The sequence below is a fragment of the Choristoneura fumiferana genome, chromosome 26 (genome assembly GCF_025370935.1).
Source record: "Choristoneura fumiferana chromosome 26, NRCan_CFum_1, whole genome shotgun sequence".
In the NCBI taxonomy this organism is placed as follows: domain Eukaryota; kingdom Metazoa; phylum Arthropoda; class Insecta; order Lepidoptera; family Tortricidae; genus Choristoneura; species Choristoneura fumiferana.
In genome coordinates this window covers 6194866-6216024 of record NC_133497.1, presented here as the reverse complement: position 1 = coordinate 6216024, position 21159 = coordinate 6194866, and the positions used below count along the sequence as shown (strand labels likewise).

The following is a 21159-nucleotide window of genomic DNA, read 5'->3' as shown; positions in this document are numbered from 1 at the left end:
CGCTCTGCTCGCGCTACTGCTCTACGAAACAACTACTGGCACACAACTATCAGTGGCGTAGCTGCCGGAGGGCTAGACGGGGCAGTGCTCCGGGGCGTCCAAGCTCAGGGGGCCCCTCGGACTCTGACTTACAAACTATAAATGACAAATCTGGAGTACGTCGAATTCGGAACAAACACTACGAATACGGAGCAAACGATTTTAAATAGTTTACTTGAGTCCCTAGTTTATTTTATGCCCCAGGCCAAGGATCGGAAGTCCGCTAATTTTGGATGAATTTTAAGATTAATATGAAGTTTTTCGTTACTAGATTATAAATGCATTAATTAATTAATCTGAGATATTGCAGGTGGTAGGACCTTGTGCAAGGTCCGCCCGGATTGCTACCACCATCTTGCTCGCTAATCCTGCCGTGAAGCAGCACTGCTTGCACTGTTGTGTTTCGGCGTGGAGAGTAAGACAACCGGTGAAATTACTTGCACATGAGGTATCCCATCTTAGGCCTCTAGGTTGGCAACGCGTCTACAATACCCCTGAAGTTGCAGATGTTTATGGGTGGTGGTTATCTCTTACCATCAGGAGACCCACTTGCTCGTTTGTCATCTAGTCGAATAAAAAAAAAATACTCCGTATCGGAGTTTGTTTTGTGAGTTACCGTAATCACGTGTTTGTCCAAGACGCATACGCGCTTGTAGATGTTAGTAAAAAAAACGCCTCAGAGCTGTCAGTTTTGACAGGCGCCAGCGCCAGGCCACCGCCAACCCAAAATCGAGCGAGCAGATCGAATCGAAATAAATGTAGGTCTCTGGGCCATTTCACTAAAATCAGTAAAAGCAGCGTCAAAATCAAAGTGAAGTATTAGTTCTGTTTATATTAGGCACGTTACACACGAGCTATGCTTTGAATAACACTCTCAAAACGATATGAACTCGAAACCCTCTAACACGGCGGTCGATGTCTTGTCATGAGACCACGGCTTATGTAACATTTTGTACGTGAAAATAACTAAATCGTGTACTGATAACAATTGTTTACCTAGTCCAGGAGGTAAGGGGTGCGGTTTTTATCATTATTTGTGCGTTAAAATTACTTATGTATCCAATGACTAACCTTGAATTTTATTCGCAAGTCGCAATTTAACCAAGTAAATCATAGCAAATACTAACCGCTCCACTAAATGCTTCTGCTTCATGCTATTTTGAATGCATTTTAACAATAAAAATTGGATGGTCTTTTTAGAAAAATATGGCTCTGTCCATTGGAGGACAATTTTGCCAGTGACTAGTAGGTTTTGCCGTTGTACGGTTAAAACATTCTATAAAACGAAATATGAGAGGTAATGGTGGATGAGCGATGACAGCGCGAATCTCCAACAATAAAATTATTTAATGTTTTTCCTAAACATCCTTTCACTTCTCATGTCACAGCTAGAAATGTCACAACCAACTCTAATGCTCTAGTTTTACAATTTTTTTTAAAGAAAAATCAAAAGAGTTTTTAAATAGTACCTATGCTTAATTGCTTGATTGATTAAGTTTATATTTTATATTCTTAAATTGCCAAGGTAAAATGTAACAAGTACTTTTTTGATGAAATCTTAGTTATTGTACAGCTATTTCATAATTTTCTTATTTAAATAAATCAAACCTATTCTGATAAGATTTTTTCTATCAACTGTGTTTCTGTCACTAACTCAATTTGATTTTATCTTTTATTTTATTTAACAATTTGTCTTTTTATCCATTGGTAACACAATGATTGGTATCATATTGTTGTATCTTGTGTTGTGTTCCTAAATATAAATAAATTATAATTTAATTCTTAAAAAAAATGATTGGTTGTAATAATAAAAAAATAATGAATGAATAGCCACTTGCAATGGCAAGTGGGTTTTATAATCCAAATGTTTTGTAATACAAAGAGCAGGTGTTATTTAAAATAATATTTTTTTTAGCAGTTGAAAGGGGAGTACCTATAGATGTGCATAATTATTAGTAAATTCCTTTACTGCTTTGTTACAAAATATATGCTGTTCCAATGAATCTTTCAACTTATTTTTTTTTATATGAACTGACTGACTAGAGATTTAAATTTAAACTATAAGAGCAATTTTATTAGATACCTACTATTATTTTTGCCTTAGTCCTTCAATGTTTCCAGTGGCTTGTAGCTGAGGAGCAAGCAATAAACTGTTCATTGATATGGACCTCTCCAAAAGCAATGTCTGAATCAATCAATTATTTATCACAGATCTCTACAAACAAAATCTCCATACCATAATTTAATGACTTAACATTTTGATTATCCTTGTTTCATAAAATGCAATATTTTCCTTATAATTGGGACATGACATTTATTTGCTGTATTGTGTGACGTAAAATACTTTCAAATGTAATTGTAAACTTGATGATTCATAAACATGTCTAATGGGTAGAGTATTGATTATAAGATATGGATTATTCTATAACTAATAGACATTAAACTGAACTGTTAGGAAAATCTATTCCATCATTTTTATTTATGTTTCCTGGATAAAAACTATTCTGTGCCCTCCTCAGGGTCTCAAACTGTCACCATATCAAATTTCATCTAATTTAGTTCAATGGTATGTGCATAAAGATTGTGTTTATATTATCCATACTTATAATTATGGATAATGGATATGAGATACTTTATTTATTTGTGACCATCACCCTAGATTTCACAGCTCCATAATTTTTTTAAAGATTTGTTTTACAGGTGTATAGTTAATGGAGTTATAAATATGCAACACAAGTTGCCTACTGATATTTATTGATTATTTATGAACTCTTAATAGGCAATTAGTAATGTTATCAGTTTTATATAATCATTCCCGCTACATGATAATTCATATTTTATTATGTGATGCTTCAGTAGTTTAATTGAGTAGTTAATGTTTTAAAACACCTCCCACTTCTTAAATATCCCACTATGCTACTAATATTACAAATGCGAAAGTTCGTGGGTGTGTGTGTGTGTTGAAGGATTTGGATGAAATTTGGTATGTAAATGTCTCGGTTTCGACACTTAGGCAAAAATCTTGAAATAACAACCATTGGGCTTAGTGTAATAAAATATTGCATGTTTTTTTTTTAATGAAACATCAATGAGAACCACAATGTAATTTCTGGAATTCCAAAGTACCGAGTTAATTGGTTTAACTGTGCTAAGCTGCGGGCAAACTCTAGTTTCTAAATAAGGTAAAGGGAAAGTAAACACATTTAAAAAAAATCCCTAATTCAATATTTGAAGTGCCTTTGTAAGTAAGTAAGTACAGAGTTTCTTAAACTTATAATCATATTTAAATCTTTATTAGATATGTTTACTTATAATAATAATAATAATATAATCTTTATTTCGGAATACACAGGACTCCATAGATGATTAGTAACAGAGCTTATTTCCTAAAGTTAGTACTTAAAATTAATCAATTAAATTAAATTATATGATCATTAATTTCATTTAACTGCACATGCCACCCCCTTAATCTGCCCAACCCAGTGCACAAGTATTGGGCAGTCGTACTTTACAGCAAGCACGCTCAGAATGCTGTTGGAGGTCAGTCTTATACTTAATTTGTTTCTTACATGGATTTTGTTGACAGCTCTTTATTATTGCATTGTCATCCGTTTTACACACATATTATCGAATTTCAAGACAACCCACTTTCAATACTAATTAACTTATACAAGGAAATATCGGAAAATTTACTTGACATTGTTAGTTAGTTATATAAGAAGTTAACTCAATAAATTGATCTTAAAAATGCATAGGTGTTCTCGTAATTTTCTATGGATATTGAATAAATAAACATGGCACCAAATATGCAGTAAAAGACAATGTAGTGCTGCATTCACTATTACTGCACTAATATGCGTGGGAGTGTCGCTTGATTGCATAAGGCGTATTTTCTTGCGCAATACTTTTTGTGGTCTTGATTTAGGTAATTGATTTATTTTCCCCGCAATAGATGTCGCTAATTCGGCGTCAGGGTCACCTTTAACACTCTCACTGCGGACTAACAAAATTGGCGTAGATTATTACGCATTTCCTTTCCCCTAAGTATTTTATAAACCATGTTTTATACCCACGGCTGTGGTCTCTAATTCTAGCGGTTGCAATTTCGAGATTTTATTCCGATCCCGTGGGAATACCTATCGGGATAAAAAAGTAGCGTATGTGTTATTCCAGATGTTCAGCTTTATATATATCAAACGTCATCCAAACCGTCCTGTCGTTTGAGCGTGATCGCGTAACAAACACACACACACTTTCACATTTATAATATTTGTAAAATTGTAGAAATGTGTGCGGTTAATGTACGACGGAGTATTGTGGACCTAACTGACTGACTGGTTTAGTCTAACAACTGGTAGCATGGTGTATGGTTGTGTTACTCTGAAGATGAGCTCTGGTTGAGTTCGAAACGCTTCAGTGTGGTGTGGTGGTGGTGATAGATGTGTTTGAGTGATTTGTGTGTGTTCTTACTGTGTGGAGGTGGAGGAACTGCATGAACACGCATATTTTGCATAAGCTTAGCTATCGTAAGGTCGCGGGTGAGCAAGGAAATTCTTTTACTTCATTGATATGGACCTCCGCAAAGTAACGCCTGATTCAATATATTATTCAGACATACATAGACATAGGTGTTATTAGTAAATGCACTTTGCTCCTACAGATTTCTTAATAATGATAAGTGCTTGTTTTTCCAAGTAACTTGAACAGATTTCACCACTTATTGATTTAGTTTCTGGATTACGTCAAGATGAATCACATCTACACATAAATATTAACCAATATCTTCTCTCTCATTCCAGGGTAACGTTTAATCTCCACTAAATACTCAAAATGCTTCGACGCTGCTCGAACCAGTTGCAAGCCTTTTACCGGAGGCAAGGCCAAAGCCTCCGGTTCAGGTCCACAGAAGTGCCCAGACTCTTTGGAGCCCTACCCAGGGCCCGCGCGGCCAACCAGGCGGTGCCTCTCGTCGCTCACAAACAGGTGGCGTCCATCCACTTCACCAGTCCTCTTTATGAAGAACAGGATATCATGACGCCAGGATTCCCTGACTCTGTATCCGAAGGCGACGTGAAGCTGGACAAGAAAGTCGGTGACGCGGTTGCAGCTGACGAGGTCGTGCTGGAAATCGAGACGGACAAGACGGCGATTCCTGTTATGGCTCCATCCCATGGAATCATAAAGGAGTTGTATGTTAAAGACGGCGAGACCGTCAAGGCTGGACAGAAGCTGTTTAAATTGGAGTTGACCGGTGCGGCGCCTGCGAAGGCCGCTCCCGCTCCTAAGGCTGAGGCGCCCGCCCCGCCGCCGCCCGCGGCCGCCGCTCCTCCGCCGCCCCCCCACCGCCCGCGGCCACCACGCCTCCACCGCCCCCGGCCACTCCGCCTCCACCGCCCCCTCCTCGTGCTGCGACCCCTCCTGCCGCTGCCCCTATCTCGTCTATCCCGGTGGCAGCCATCCGCCACGCGCAAGCGATTGAAACGGCCTCAGTCAAAGTCCCTCCTGCGGACTACAGCAAAGAAATGGCTGGCACTCGCACCGAGCAGCGCGTCAAAATGAACAGGATGCGTCAGAGGATCGCGCAGAGGCTCAAGGAGGCGCAGAATACCAACGCGATGTTGACAACCTTTAACGAGCTCGACATGTCTTACATCATGGCGTTCCGTAAGAAGAATCTGGACGCGTTCACTAAGAAGCATGGTGTGAAGCTCGGTCTCATGTCACCGTTCGTGAAAGCCGCCGCCAGCGCGCTGATGGACCAGCCCGTAGTCAACGCCGTTATCGAGGGCAATGAAATTATCTACCGCGACTACGTGGACATTTCCGTCGCCGTGGCTACGCCTAAAGGTTTGGTCGTGCCTGTGCTCAGAAACGTCCAGAACATGACGTATGCTGATATCGAATTGACCGTGGCCGGGCTCGCTGAGAAGGCAAGGGATGGCAAATTGACTGTGGAAGAAATGGACGGAGGTACCTTTACTATCAGCAACGGCGGTGTCTTTGGGTCCCTGATGGGTACTCCGATCATCAACCCGCCTCAGTCCGCTATTCTGGGTATGCACGGCATCTTCGAGCGACCGATCGCCTTGAACGGCCAGGTGGTCATCCGGCCAATGATGTACATTGCTCTGACTTATGACCACAGACTGATTGATGGCCGTGAAGCTGTCTTGTTCTTGAGGAAAATCAAGCAGGGAGTTGAAGATCCTACCAGCATCATCGCAGGGTTGTAAATGTGACCACTACCAGCAACCGGCCGGCGATTGAAGTTACCAATCGGTAGCGTGCACTCAACAGGTCGAATTTTTAAGTTATATGAAAAAGCTATTTGATATTTGACAGTTGGTATCCGCTTGTTCAAAATGGATGACCTCAGGCAAGCCCGAACCAAGGGTGTTTTAATGAATGGGACGAGTGCATGCGCCTACGACCTTTGAATCTGGAGATAGGATTTTGATTTCTAGCTGGCCGGTGTATTAAGAAATTATAAATCATGTAAATTATTATTGTTTTGTAGTAGTGCTCTAGATTCAAGTGATGCACGTGATGTATTTGTATTTATTTACTCGCGTCCTGACCGGCGGAGAAGGATGGAGTCATACGTAAGAGAAAGACATATATACCGTAACGTGTGATTACTTTCTCGGCCGAGCGGTTCTCGAGTAGCCCTGCGAAACGTACGCTTGGTCCGTATGTAAAATGTATTATTTATCAAGTGTTAAGTAATAATAAACGAAACAGTACATTTCTCCTATGTGACGATCAATTGTGTTTTATTTATGCATATCCTGTAATAAAATTACACCGACACGGTTGATCAAGGACGTCACCGAAAGTTATATTTTGTGTCATCAAGTTAAATTTGTCGATCTTTATTTTATTTATTAGTACCGGACAATATCCCTTACATTTGTTAAATATGAAGAATAAACATAGAGCTGTTCACTCGCGAAGAGGCTCGTCCCCTATGTACGTTTATAATGTAGTTGTAAACAAGGGCGTATCTAGCTTTATGGCCAGGGTATGTCAGTAGCCATCGTAACCGTAACTGCCTACGTTTGGCTTAGAAGAGGGGCTCTGCAAACACTGCATATTCATAGATACCTACAAATTTGTACGGAGCCCTCGGTGCGCGAGTCCAACTCGCACATGGCTCGTTTGATTTTTAAATTAATATTTAGCTTGATTCACTTCGCACGCTAATATCGATTCCTTTTGTACTAAATGCATACCTTTATATATAGTTAAAATATCTGCGCATAACAATCTCCCTCTTTGTAAATTAGCATAGATAAAACATTTCCATAAAATTGGACTTACCACGTTTTCCTAAAGAAAGCTAACCCATTAAAGCTCCAAGACTCACCGTAGTACTTCGTAGTACTCATTTAATAAGGTTTAATATCGCTTACTATTTTTCCCGCCACGCCATTTTCGATTACTTTTATTTCTGCAAGCGTGTAGGAGTGGCGCTACCGTCTAACAAATTGGCGTTTTTGATATGAGTTATTGTTAGTTCCAGATTTTTCCGCCTGCTATGCATTTGTGGTGCTAAGTTCCGTTGTCATGACAACCCGCCCGATCACGCCGCGGATGTCACGAAGTATTTTCTAAATAAAATTATATTACGAAATTATTTAATTTAAGTTAATATCTCACGTACCTTTTAGTTTAGAATAGGATTCGTTGTACTTCTGTTAAGTTTAAGTACAGTTTTGAAGTTGACCCATATTGTGAAATGATGTCAAGGTAAGATAATTAAAAATAATTGATTTTCTTGTATAATAATAACGTCGTAGAAAAATTGCATCAATATACAACTCGTACTGTTACTTACTCGTGTTTTCTTTTGAAGTTTTAAAGAAATTACTTAAAATGTAGGACGTAAATATTTTTAATTTACTTATTTTATAACGTGAACTCGGAACTGTCTTAAGTTAAATAACAAAAAGTGTACGGACGGATCTAATAAATAGAAGCTGTTTAACTTTACTTAATTTTTGCAACGCAATTTGTATTTTTGTTTAATTTTTGCTTTACTTATCTATAGATCTGAACTTTCATGGACATTTTACCAAAAAAATATATTTTCAGCTTCCTCTAATAAGATGCAATCTATTAAAAAGCCTGTGGATAGAAAATCGAAATCCAAAGAGAAACCTAAAGAAGAACTAAAAGTACAAGAGGAGAAACTTAAAAAGAATACTTACAATGTTAGTACACCGAGGGAATATATGCAACGCTCTTCAGCTGCCGATGTTTATGCCCAAAAAAGGAAATCTGCTGTCCAAAAAACACCGAAAAAAATACCTGGGACTTCTAACGAAAGCAAAGCGTCGCCCATGAAAGACTTACTAAAATCTTCACCATCATCAATAAGTCAGATTAGTAATTCTAGTAAAGTTAGTAGTTCTATTAAAACCATTAATAAAGTAAGCCAGAGTAATGCTAGAGCAAGAACAGCTAAAGATCTACCGTTTGTTAACGTCACAGTTAACTCTCCTATAGCTAAAAGGAAATTAAATTTAACTACAGAAAGTGCTAGAGTTAAAGAAAGTGCAATCAGAAAATCCGTTGAAAAACGACTAAACGCAAAAGATGCAGAAAAGCAAAATACAACAATGCGTCTCAAAAAAGAACTTCCAAACGATAGAGGTGATTTTGAAAGGCAAAGATCAAAAACGAGGACTTTAGATGAAAATGAAGTGAAACTACTAACACCGGATGGGGTTGATAATAATGAAGGGATGATAAATTTAAAGCAGAGGCTAATTGCGCATCCTAAGGCGTTCTACATTGATCTAGATGGAGATACAGCAAAGGTGCGTACTATAAATGAGTAAACCACGTTTTTGTAGTTTTTGCTTTACTTAAATCAACTGGCTGGGACTTTTCTACTTGAATTCAGTTCTGATTTATTTATTTATTTAGAAAGTACATCCACATCATGTATATTACAATTTAAGCCATATTATAAACTATTTAAAAGTACTTTATTCCGATATACATGACAATTACGGAGCACATGTCATTGACCATAAATGCGAGATGTCCATTACAATGTTAAAAATTTGGTACTTAAAAAAAAAAAAAAATAGTCACAGATTAAAATAAAATTTGATAATCTGATTGACCTTGCGTCTTCATCTCTCGTGTGTAGCGACTTCTAGCGCCATCTAGTGACCAACTGTAGAAACTCCGACCGTGTTCTACATCGCGCTATCGAAGTTTCTCAACTCGGACGCATGTATACAATTTCCGACGCTCTTCCTTGGACTTCGGTCCCCACTGGAGAAAGATCTCTCTATTGAAGCCTTCTCCCACACGTGCATTTCTTTCGTTTTGGCGAATCCCCGAGATTGAAATGCAGTCTATGCTATTACTAGGCTAAGTGAAGATAAGATACTGCTAAAACAATACCAACCGGCAACTAGGTATATTCATTAAAATTTGACTCTATGTAACCAGGCCAAAAACGATAAAACCAGTGATGAAGAAGTCAGCTACGAAGACGATTTTGAGAGTTATGAATCTGATTTCGATTCCTATCATAGTGATAGAACTAGTGAGAATACCAGTGAAGATGTTGAGCATGATGATATCGATGTGGATAAAGGTGACGTAGAGAAACATAGTCTGGAAACGGCTGATCTGAAAGAGGGGAAAGACGAGGGGAATGACGAGAGCATGCTAGATTCAGGTGAGCACAGGAATTATTTCTTCCTACACTCGTTTGGTAAATTAGAAAATAGTCCAAGATTTAAAATGATTGCTAAATATTATCGTCAGAGTAGTTTCGTCATAGCTCGATCATGTGAGTGCTGGACATATGTATTGTAGTCGGACTAAATCCGAATCAATAAGAACTTAAATCATACCATAATTTGATGGATTAGATGATGTAGAATTGGCCCTACGTAGTCTTGCACAGATGGAGTTAGCAGTGAATTCTAGCATTTTAACTTGAACCAAGCCAAGACATTCACCAAAAGCCTAAAAATCTGTTAAAGGCAAGATAAGTCAACTAATGCTTTGCGACATTTATTTTGATGGCTATAAGAAAGTCATTACGAGAGCAACACATCCTAACGCACATCATGAAAGAAAAAGCGGCGGAAGCTGATAAGCTATACACTGTCAGGCCTTTTGGCTCTTTTATTCTGGTGGTATTATAGTCTAATGAGTAATGAACAACCAATTGTTTCTCAGGTAGTTTTGATCTTCGCGAACAACGCTCAGCGAACAAATCCAAGCCGGTTGCCATGGAATTCATAACAGAAGCCTCCGAGGACACAGAAGACAAAGTCAGCTCGCTGGATGAGGGATTCCAGGAGGGCTCGAGTGCCGTTTCCAGCATGAGAACTGTCCATGTCGATGTTCTGGAAAGGTCAGTAGAAGGTAGTCTTTCGGTAAGTAAGTATACAACAAAGAAGACAAGTAAGCAAGTTGGTAAATTTGGTCACCTGATGGCAAGCCACTGCCTATAGACCTTTTCCGTGCATCAATATGTTCATTGTCTCAAGACGCTCGCTGTATTATAAAGTCCATTTTAAAATGTGCACTCTACTGACACGTTAACTCTACACAAAGACCCTCTCTACCAAAGGTCCATTCAACTGAAACGTCCACTCTTAGTTAAATATCTACTGTACGCTGAATTTTCTTATGTCACAACGGCCACCCAGTCAATAGATTCACACTGTCACTGTCAAATAGTCCACTCTTCTATTTAAAACACATTACACCACTTTTTCTGATACAGTGTACGTTCTGATATAATGATTGTTTCTGTTTCAGACCATTGTTCATAGATTTCAAAAAGTCGAAAGTAAAGAAACGCAAAAAACGCATATTTGAAGAATTGATGCAACGGGCGAAAGATATTTTGAGCATGGTGACACTGCACGAAATGTCGTTTGTTCTGTGCGAAATGAAACCAATATCCTACGATTTATACATGGCTATATTCGGCAGGACGAACTCCACCCAAATAGCCGTACAAACCTTTGAGGACGGTATCACTGAGGAGGTGCAGACAGATGAGGTTGCTATGGATTATAAATGGACGCAATTCCCTGTTAAGTTTTCAAAATTTGACGTCTATTTAAACAATATCAATGTCCAAAGAAAGAATAGAAGAAATAGTGATGATTTCTTTTCAAAATTCAACTCCTTACTTGATGAAAAGGCAGATAATGGGTGCCATAATGATTTAGATACATTAGAAAAATATAAAGAAAACCCGCTAAGAGTTTTGCTGGAGCAAAAAGACGGCGTTGGCAATTGTGAAATGTTACCATACGATACGTACAGTAAAAAACTAAGTAATGATTTTAGCATAAATCAGTTGGGAAAGTTTTTGAAAAAGGTTGAAAGCAGAGTTAGTCACGTTTTAAATACTAATACTCACGGGCTGGGATCAGAAAATGTTGTTAAGTCGTCATTGCCTTTTAGCTCAGGCTATGTTGCTATTACCACGAAAAATGTATCAGATGAAAAATCTTTCTTGAAAAGTGCCAAAATCACTGGCGTGATATTTTCTGAGAATAAACACAATTTAATTTTAACAGTTCACATGAAGCCTGCCAGTGGCATTGTGGCGGGAAAATGTATATTATGTCTGTGGGACGTAAGTGTTGCCAGGGCAGAACCGATTAAAATTTTAATAGCGATAGACAATGTGGTTATGGGCCGGTTTAGAGGCGCCACTGATGGTATACTTGTTGCAGCTCTAGAAGATGGGTATGTAGGTTTTCATACTACTGATAATTCTGTGTTAGTTCAAGTATCTAAGTTTTTTGATGGTTAATGTAAGGGTCAGTTCAGACCTAGACGCTTCGCGGCACATTTCGTTGTATCGTTGTAGGTATCTTAGTTAGAACTGACTGTAAGAAAAAGCATACTGGAAACCAGTGGTTTTAATGTTATATTCACCATTTCTTTCTATCAACATCTAATACTTTTTGATAGTTTTTTTTTTGATTTGGCTGTTTGACTTTAAATAAAGCGAATAAAAATATTTGGCAGTTCAACGCATCTTTGGGACTTGTCAGAACAGCCGGCATGGCGGAACGATGTGACCAGCTCAAAAAAAGAAAATTTAAAAGACGTCAAAGACGGAGCCATGACGCAGACGGAGAGGGATAGAGAATGGAATTTGAAGAACATCAACGCAGGATACGAACAGGTAGAGTACTATATATTTGTTAGTTACCAACTCAATTTTTTCGGCCAGTTTACATACGTTTACAGTTTAAAATGTGTTGCCAATTTTGTTTTATTTGCCGCAACTTGTTGAATGATAATAATATTGTGCTGGTGCAGGATCTACATTTGGTATGCAAACATCGATACCAATATTATAAATGCGAAAGTGTATGTTTGTATGTCTTTCACAGTTTCACACTTTTATGGGCAGAGAGTAACATAGGCTACCTACTTTTTATCCCGGAAAATGCATAGTTCCCTAGGGAACAGCGCGCGATAACCGAATTCCACGCGGGCGAAACCGCGGGAAAAGCTAGTACTTACATATTTTGAGAGTACTTACATATTTTGAGAGGCCCTATCATGGTGCGCCACGCATTAGATTGCGGATTTTAAATAACCAAAATAACGACAAACTTGGATAACTTTCCGTTAGCGGTGGCCCTCGTCGCCTACGTCTTCCAGCCAATCTGACCTTGATTTGATTACACCTTTAATGAGCTCTCCATATCTTTCTACCAGCGTCAAGATCAAATATATCCAATGTATATTAACCGTGAATTTTAAAAATAAGATCCATGGCTCTTGTCTTACTTGCGAGATTACCAGCAGTATCATTTAGACCTATATTGAGATGTATAATCTTTATACATCAGAGCAGCGCCGGCCTAGCCCTTGTTCAAGGTAGAGCGAGATTGTTTACACCGCTTCCGCGCCATTCAAAAGGCAATTTTTTTAATTTTACACTGGAAACTGGTAAATGGCGCCCCTTGCCAGGCACCCCAGGGCCGGTGCTGCTACAGAGGTTACACTTTAGATGGCAGCTCAAATCCAAGAGGAGTAATCCATGATGCCTTATTTCTCTTCATGAAAGACTTTCGATTCGCAGCTGCCTCTCCCGTTTGCGTTGCAAGCGTGCGCATACACGAGCAGTGCTGCCAGCCTCGACGGCAACAAAATGGCGGACTGCACGGTCGGCCTGGAGTATGTCGGAGAGGCGCTTGCGCAAGATGGCGGACGGAAGGTCGTCGGACAGGTATTCTACACAATTATACAAACTCTACCGATCGCATTAAACGATCATTATGACATTGGTTTGGTTAATCACTTAAGTTATGTTATGACCTAAAAATTCCAATTTTTACACGCAGTAAGAACCTTTTCATAATAAATGTGTCACAGAGCCGTCCTTTTTCTTGGGAAAAACTGTATTTCAAATACAGCAATGGCTTACAAGGGCAAGCTGATTTCTCCAATATTTGTATAGCAAACCATTAAAAATATGTGCTTGAGCACGTCTCTTGTATGCACTTTATGTCTAGTTAAATATATATTTTTTTTCACAATAAATACGTAAAATGGATGTTTTTTTTCAGGTTTGTTCATTACAACGCCTCGGAGTCTTAACAATATGGACGATAGTTCAAGAGAAAACTAAAACGCACGACTTAGGAAAAGCGTTTTGGTCCAAAATGAAGTTAGAAAAGACGCAAACTTTCTCTCTGACTGACCATGTAAATGCAAAAGAATTGATTGACAACTCTACCTTCAACCTTAGTGCTGCTAAAAAGAGAATGGTTAATAGAAAAAAAGAAAAGACTCTCGCTAGAAACTTTTCGCGCCAAAATTCAGCTGATATCCGTCAGAATGACAGACCAGCCAGTGTAGCAAGTGCGAGAAGATTGCCAGCGGAGAAAACTGTACCACATGAGTGGGAAACTGGTATTGTATGCAACAATTTAAAAATTGTACATTATGATAATACAGACAGATATTTGGTGGCAAAGAATAATGGCGAAGTCTTGAGTTGTACGAAGAGTTTAGGCGCTTTTACGGTTGATAGATTGTGTGTGTCATGTAAGTATGTCTTTTATTAATTTATTTTCTTTGGACCTTTTTTGAAGTTTGAAACAATTAAGTATTCTATGGATGATGTTGATCTGTTTTCAGCCGACACCTCTTCAATCACATGTCTAGACGTGTCACCCCACGCATCGGCTTATTTTCTTGCGGCCACTGACTCAGGAACTGTCCACCTTTACTCCATGCTGGAAGCCAGGGTTCTGCTTACGCTGGACTGCAGGTAAAAATTAGCTGGTTTTTACACTAGTAGAGCCACTCTAGATAGTACCTAGTATCAGCAGTGTCAGTACCAAATTTCTCATAGAACAATAATTTACGTAAGATGTACTCACGGACCTTTATAAAAGTGGATAGATCCAATCGACCTGCGTGTATTGAATTTAGTTTTTTATCAAATTTGAGTTTGTCTGAACCAATCCTTTTGCTTCTTGCCATGAGGCAGCTACGTTTACTTGCCGTACATGTCAGTTCACAGCTGTGCATATTCTTCTGTGGCACACCACGATATATTTAACGGAGCGAAATTGACACTTTGGTTCAATGCACCTTTTGGAATAAAAATACTGTAGTCAGAATAAAACTAATTAACATCTCTGAGTGCCAGATAACTATCGATACATTATCCAGTGTCACTTGTAACCAATTGCCGCGAGATCTTCAACCGCGGGCGGACTCCGGCGAAGTCTATCTGTGTTTGAGTGTCGGCACGAAGATGCTAGTGATAGCGGGGCGCCGGTAGGTGGCGTTCACAACTTTGTAGTAGATAGTGCGTGCGGTTAATGTACGCCCTGTATTTTCGAGTTGGAATGTACGAAAATAACCCATTTCCCTTAAATTTACTGTAACTAGGACACATTAAAAAAACAGAATTAATGCTGTGGCCCGAAATTAGCGGAATGGAACCCGGGTCTTCATCAATCCGTGAAGCATGCTTGCCTATAGACTAATCTGAGCGGTTAGCAAAATAATTAAACAAGTAGTAGGGCGTGTTTAAATACAAAAATTTCGCAGCTATAATTACTCCGACGTACATTAACAGCAACCGTCCGTAGGTTTTCAACTTGGGCAATAACGCCCTCTTGTGGGCATTTAAGGTTTACAGGAGGATAGTGATATGATAGTAGAACTTTCTAAGAAAATAATGGTTCATTTAGTAAGCAAGAGTGAAAGGGGAGCTTTAGAAAAAAAAGCTTAAGGGGATCAATGGATGAAATAATATAAGTTAGGAACTTGTAGTGTAGTCCTACTAACATTAAAAATGCAAACGTTTGTGGGTGTTTTTTTTGTGATTCGGTTTGTTAAAATACTCTTAGGGCGTAAAGATTTGTATGCAAGGTTTGATGGTGAAGCAGTCAGGCAGGCACTGAAACTCCAAGCCAAGTGTTTGTGCGTGTTAGATTGGTTGTCCATTAACACGGTCACTGTCCTCATACAAAATAATTTGACAAAGTCACACGTCCAAGTGTGCTTCCACTTTGGGGACAGTTTGAAGTTGTGAAACCGTAGTGGAAGCACGGAGTCCTGAATAAAAGCTTCATTCATGGTCCTCATTGGGGGCACCCGGACAGGGAAGGTGTTAAAGGCTTTTTTTAAACTATAATTTATGATCTGTTCGCTTATGATGGGTCAATTATTATTTCAGTAATGCGTCTTCACAAGACGCGAGAGAGCGACCCCTGGCGGACATTAAAGGGAGGTTTGTGAGCGATGTACCGAGGAGGCACAGCCATGTTGGCTCAGAGACAGAGGTAGCTAAAAAGGTCAGATTTTGATAATATTATAGCGACTAGCGCCATCTAGTGAAAAAATTCATCTAGTGAAAAAATGTAGAAACACTTGCTATTATAATGTGCGTGCGCGCGCGCGTGTGTGTGTGTGTGTGTGTTTATTTGCTACTCTTTAACATTAATAGGTATAGTATGAAGTTTTTGAGGTGTCCCGATCTCGTTAACAGTTCACCATTCGAACAAAGCCAATGTATTCTATTATGTCCTAGAGTTCATAATCCCCAGTTTAAAATGAACGGAAATATAAGATAAAATAGCTCATTGAAATAACGAGTTTGTTATTTACAATAGAGAGTTCATTTTAAAAAATAGTTCATACATTGTTGGCAGATAATATTTTTCAAAATTGAATGCGTCGTAGACAAGCAGCCTCATGGAGAACAACTAAAAAGTATTCTCTGCGAATTAGTATTTATTTTAAAATACACTTTCTGCTCTAGACAATAAAGTCGTTATTTGAATGAACTATTTTATCTTATATTACCCCGCCGGTGAAAATACTGGCACTTGAGGTATCCCATCTTAGGCCTCTAGGTTGGCAACGCATCCGCAATGCCCTTGGTGTTGCAGATGTTTATGGGCGGTGGTGATCTCTTACCATCAGGAGACCCACTTGCTCGTTTGCCATCCAGTCCAATAAAAAAAAACCGTTAATTTTAAACTGAGGATTATGCGGTTGACGACACAATAGACACAATGGCTTTGTTCGAAAGGTGGGCTGTTAACGAGATCGGGACACCTCAAAAAATTCATACTATACGACCAGACAGATTTTTGTTAAATTTGGTATGTCAATAGCTGGATCTCTGGAATAATATATGTTCAGTCACCCACATGCAGTAAGTAATCCTTTTCCAGGCTTCGCGAATTAAGATACGCTACCACAAAATGGTTCACAGTTTTATATTGTAAACCTATGAGGGATTCATTTAAAAACGAATAATATTTTTGACGATTTCAATTGATTTTATACCTTATTGTAAGTTTAGCAAGGTCGAATATTTGTGTACATGCATGAGGTCGTTATATGCACTATGCCTGGAAAAGGGTTAGTAAAATGAATATCTACTACAGCGAAGCGAGCAAAAATATCTGACGCGTCCTACCGACCCTAGAAATAGAGTCGACTCAGATACTCGTATGTATGCCCGATTTGTTGTGTGAGATATTGGTGCTCGTGATTGTTACTACAGGCTACTTTTATTTCCATATTCCCACGCGATGGAGATGTATGAATGAATACTAAATAATTTTTGTAAAATAAAAACTCGTATAAACAAATGTATACAATTTAATTCCAAAGTAGCTTTTTTGTTAATGGTTATAATTTTTACAGGTGTCAGTGTTATCTGTATTGTGGTCGCGCGTGAACCCGTGCCGCATGCTGTCTCTGTCCCGCACGGGTGCGCTCGCGCTGTGGGAGCTCACGCAGAGCGACATACACCCTCAGTACGTTGGGGGAAGGGCTACGTTCGCCTGCATGGCGGGAGACGGCACTTTGGTAAGTATCTGCCATATAAAATATCAATGAGTGGTGAAACATGCCCTTAGGCACCCTTAGGGTAAAATAAATAGTAGATTGTACAACAAAAACATAAAACGAGCCAATTTACCCGAGACATTCATATAGCCACTCGAGCCGGTACGGCGAGGGTGGATAGACACGTCGAGGGGAAAATGGGTTTAATGCTCGAGTTTTACGCTCTGCTTTTCTCTTCGACTGAGAGGAAATTAAATAGCAACAGTGGAAACAATTGTTCACTTACTAGGGTCTTAGGCGAAGATTTTACTTTATGCACTAGGGCATAAAAAGTAATTTTAAATACGAACTTTACGAGCATGAGAAGTGAAAGATTTTTTTTGGGTTGAGTCGCCTGAATGGGCAAAGAGACTACGTCCTTGCTTTTATTTACTTGATTGCAGTTTTAAAAATGTATATGGGGTGTTTTAGAGGAGATGGCGGCTTGCAGTCGGGAAAAAATCTATTATGAATGACCAAGACGGGAGGAAGGGAGGATTTTATAGGCTAAAAAACTCGGCTGTATGCCCCCATCTCCCACCGAATTTACTAGGCCAGGAGGAAAAGGGAGGGGAGGGGAAATGGGCGATAGTGTCATTCTACTTAAAATTGCACATTCCTTTTTTGCGAAAGAATCTCAGAATTGTATCAAAATGGTACATCAAATTGCTTTTTTAAATAGTACCTTAACCATTTAAAATCATTAGGTACCTGGTAAAAACGCTTCAATTCATATTTTTGCCGTAAAAAGCTGGTAAATGTTTTGCTAAAATATGCATAGTGGTAAATACCTTTTTCGATTTACGGATACTTACCGTAGTTAGATATTTAACTAAGCTGTTGTAGGTGATAGCAGAAGCACATGCAGCAAATTGAATTGAGGGCCAAGAATGCATATCAACATAGCAATTAATTAGGTACTATACAAAACTTATAGTTTTATCTTGTTATGTTTCCAGGCCTTGGTGACCCCGGAAGGTGACGTGCAAGTGCACCGGATGCATCAGCAGCGGACGGCAGACCACTTGCAGCTGTTTCACAAATACGTAGCCCTGCTCTAGACGTGGAACACAAACTTTTCTCTCCTTCACTTTGTATATATGTAGCGTAATTGTTGGATTATTCGCAGCAGTTCTTTTTCCAGTACCTGTAATGGAAGTACTGTCATCTTTTTCATATTAGATTAGATCCGTTACAAGTGAGAGAGAAAGAAAGCGAATAATCTTAAGTATTTGACTAGTTTCCGATTCGCCGGATCCGGTACAGAAAATCAAACAAAGCTATAAAAAAAATACGTTGTAAAACAAAGAAATACGTCGACTTGAGAACCTTCTCCGTTTTTTTTCGTCGGTTAAAAAGTTGTGTCCGACCGAAATTAGTGTTTGCAATCAAACCCGAATTTCGGTTTATGTTTCAGTTCTGGCCGAATCCAAGATGTTGATTAATCCCGAACTGCCAGTTACATGCATAGATTACGTCACACTAATTTTAATAATTTGTCAAACTTATCACAATAAAAATCCCAATTATTTGGTACTTGTGCCACTTGTAAAAGTGTGACGTCATTTATAGACGGCACGTTTCCGTAGATTGTTTGTAGTTCGGTTCGGATTGAATGCTCGGTCGGACATTATTGAATGCACGAGTATCAAAAATATACTTAGCGGCACAAAATTTGGCCCACCCTTCATACAAAATTACCAATTCTGCATACATTTGAGGGCCAGATTTTTTGCCGCTCAATATATTTATAAAAAAAAGAATCCGACGAATCTGGAACTAATCCATATGTCCATAGAAGTGAAGACTGCAGAAACCGACCACGTTTTAGCTGTATACATCGCATTATGCTATATCTGTGTAGGTAGGTACCTATAATGGATTTAAACTAATTCGATTAGGGATTCTCGGTAGGCAGACGATCGCTAGATGGCGTCAGTATCGTGAGGTCCGTTTGACGTTACAATCTTGCTTGCGATTAGCCAGGCATGATTTTGTTTGACACAGGGCTCAAAATCGCACCAAAAATGGATGCCTCGCAAGGCGGCTCGCTTGTTAGTGAACGGGCGAATGGCTCATTTAGCTATTTGCCAATCACAAACGTGATACCAATGACAAAGTTGTCAAACGCACCTCACTTCACTACTAGCGCCGACTAGCCCGTCACAGAAACTATTATTGGTCGAATTCTGAACGTCTTCGCAGCTCTGATAGAAGCGCGGATTAAGATTAAGTAGTTCACAAGTTACACGGCAATATTATTAAATTGGTACTGAGTCTCAAAGATGAGTTTTTTTTTAAATAGAAAGTAATCCTACTAGGTAATATTATAAATGCGAAAGTTTGTGTGTGTATTTTGTTACTCCTTCACGCTAAAACACATTGGCAACTTTTCGTCACGATTTTTTCGCTGGATCAGGGTTAAGTAACATAATTATTGCAGCCGTCAGTGTTTCTAGCTTATAACAAAACATTAACCATCTCCCAGAATAGTCGAATGACTTGAAAGGAGATAGGTAAAATTGGCGAAGCACGAACAATAACAGTAACGTCAGCGAAACCTTGTAAAGGATTATGTTTTAACAACGAAAATATTTAATCGAGTGCACATGCAGACTATAAAACTTATCAAATATTTCAGCAATCACTGAAGATAGACTCTTATAATCGTATTTAATAAAACAAATTACTTGCCCATTTGGTATCATTAATACGGCAATCCTCAACTAATTCATCATAATTTTAATGGTAGCTTCAAGGTATTGATTGATTCTCCATGTCATCGCTAGGTAAATTGCTTCAACTTTTCATCATTATTTGATAAATTTTATGTAGCAGATATCTGTGATGCCATCTCTGTTTATTTTGTCCAAATTAACTAGAGAAGGCGTCACTTTTATCTGTCACATAAAATTTATCAATGAATGGTGAAACATGAGCCCTTAATCTCGCTCGATACCGTAAGAGTAGATTATTGTCGTGGCCTGGAAGTAGCCAATTGCTGGCTGAGTATGAGTATTAAACGGACGAGCTTGCGAGTCCGTTTAACTAATACGAAGCCAGCAATTGCTATTCCAGCCGAGACTAATATAAAGCTTTTCTCAAAAATGATGAATAATTCTGAAATAGACTAAACTTTTTCTCAAAATATATATGATAACATTTAATTTTATTCCAATTATTTTTCTTATGCTTTCCCGCCTTTTTTCATTAAAAATAAACTGCTTGCAGGTGTATTTTTCCATCGAAAACACCACATGCTGTTTCAGACCCAATAAAAAAAGTCTGAAGTTCCAACAAAATATCTGATACCGCCCGTTAGATTTGGCTGTATACGACGTGTGCCAACATTTCCATGGCCTTTTTAACTTTTAAAAAAATTGTGACTGATTGCAGGCGCGCTAATTTATTATTGTCGAGCTAGAGCGCCTGCAATCTTTTTAACTTTTTAATTTTTCGCTGACCATAAACTATGCACTTCACCTTCTGATATGTAATAGTTATTTGTGTCACAAGGGAGCAAAATGGTGTATTTACGGCGAGAGCGTACATTGAATCCTGAGCGTAATGAGGGATTCAAGTGTTAACGCCCAATATGAAAATAATTTTGCTCCCGAGTGGCTCATATAACTTTTCACACCGAGCATTAAGAAACTTGAAAAAAAATCTAAATATTATTTAAAGAACAACCAGCATAGAAAATGGCGTGGCTATACAATTATCAAGTTCAAAAAATGGCATTTG

At 38.7% G+C, this 21159-nt stretch overlaps 2 protein-coding genes across 4 annotated transcripts; both read left to right on the top strand.

The window, feature by feature from the left end:
• Nucleotides 1–723: 723 nt before the first annotated feature.
• LOC141443026 (dihydrolipoyllysine-residue succinyltransferase component of 2-oxoglutarate dehydrogenase complex, mitochondrial-like) lies at nucleotides 724–6805 on the top strand. The gene is given in 3 exon segments (XM_074108246.1): nucleotides 724–850; nucleotides 4839–5371; nucleotides 5374–6805. Coding segments are annotated over 2 exon segments (1401 nt in total). The 5' UTR covers nucleotides 724–850; nucleotides 4839–4869; the 3' UTR covers nucleotides 6273–6805.
• Nucleotides 6806–6899: 94 nt separating this feature from the next.
• On the top strand, nucleotides 6900–19709 carry LOC141443025 (uncharacterized). 3 transcript variants are annotated; one of them, XM_074108243.1, is made up of 13 exons: nucleotides 6900–7642; nucleotides 8134–8861; nucleotides 9508–9739; nucleotides 10249–10426; nucleotides 10837–11781; nucleotides 12067–12226; nucleotides 13136–13282; nucleotides 13623–14103; nucleotides 14197–14329; nucleotides 14737–14844; nucleotides 15752–15869; nucleotides 17233–17397; nucleotides 18375–19709. In XM_074108243.1, exons 1-13 carry the CDS (start codon nucleotides 7606–7608, stop codon nucleotides 18474–18476), a joined length of 3534 nt encoding a protein of 1177 aa, XP_073964344.1. In that variant the 5' UTR covers nucleotides 6900–7605; the 3' UTR covers nucleotides 18477–19709. The 3 variants fall into 3 exon arrangements, with proteins under 3 accessions (XP_073964344.1, XP_073964345.1, XP_073964346.1); XM_074108244.1 differs by having other exon boundaries at nucleotides 6900–7788; XM_074108245.1 differs by lacking the exon at nucleotides 14737–14844.
• Nucleotides 19710–21159: the final 1450 nt, after the last annotated feature.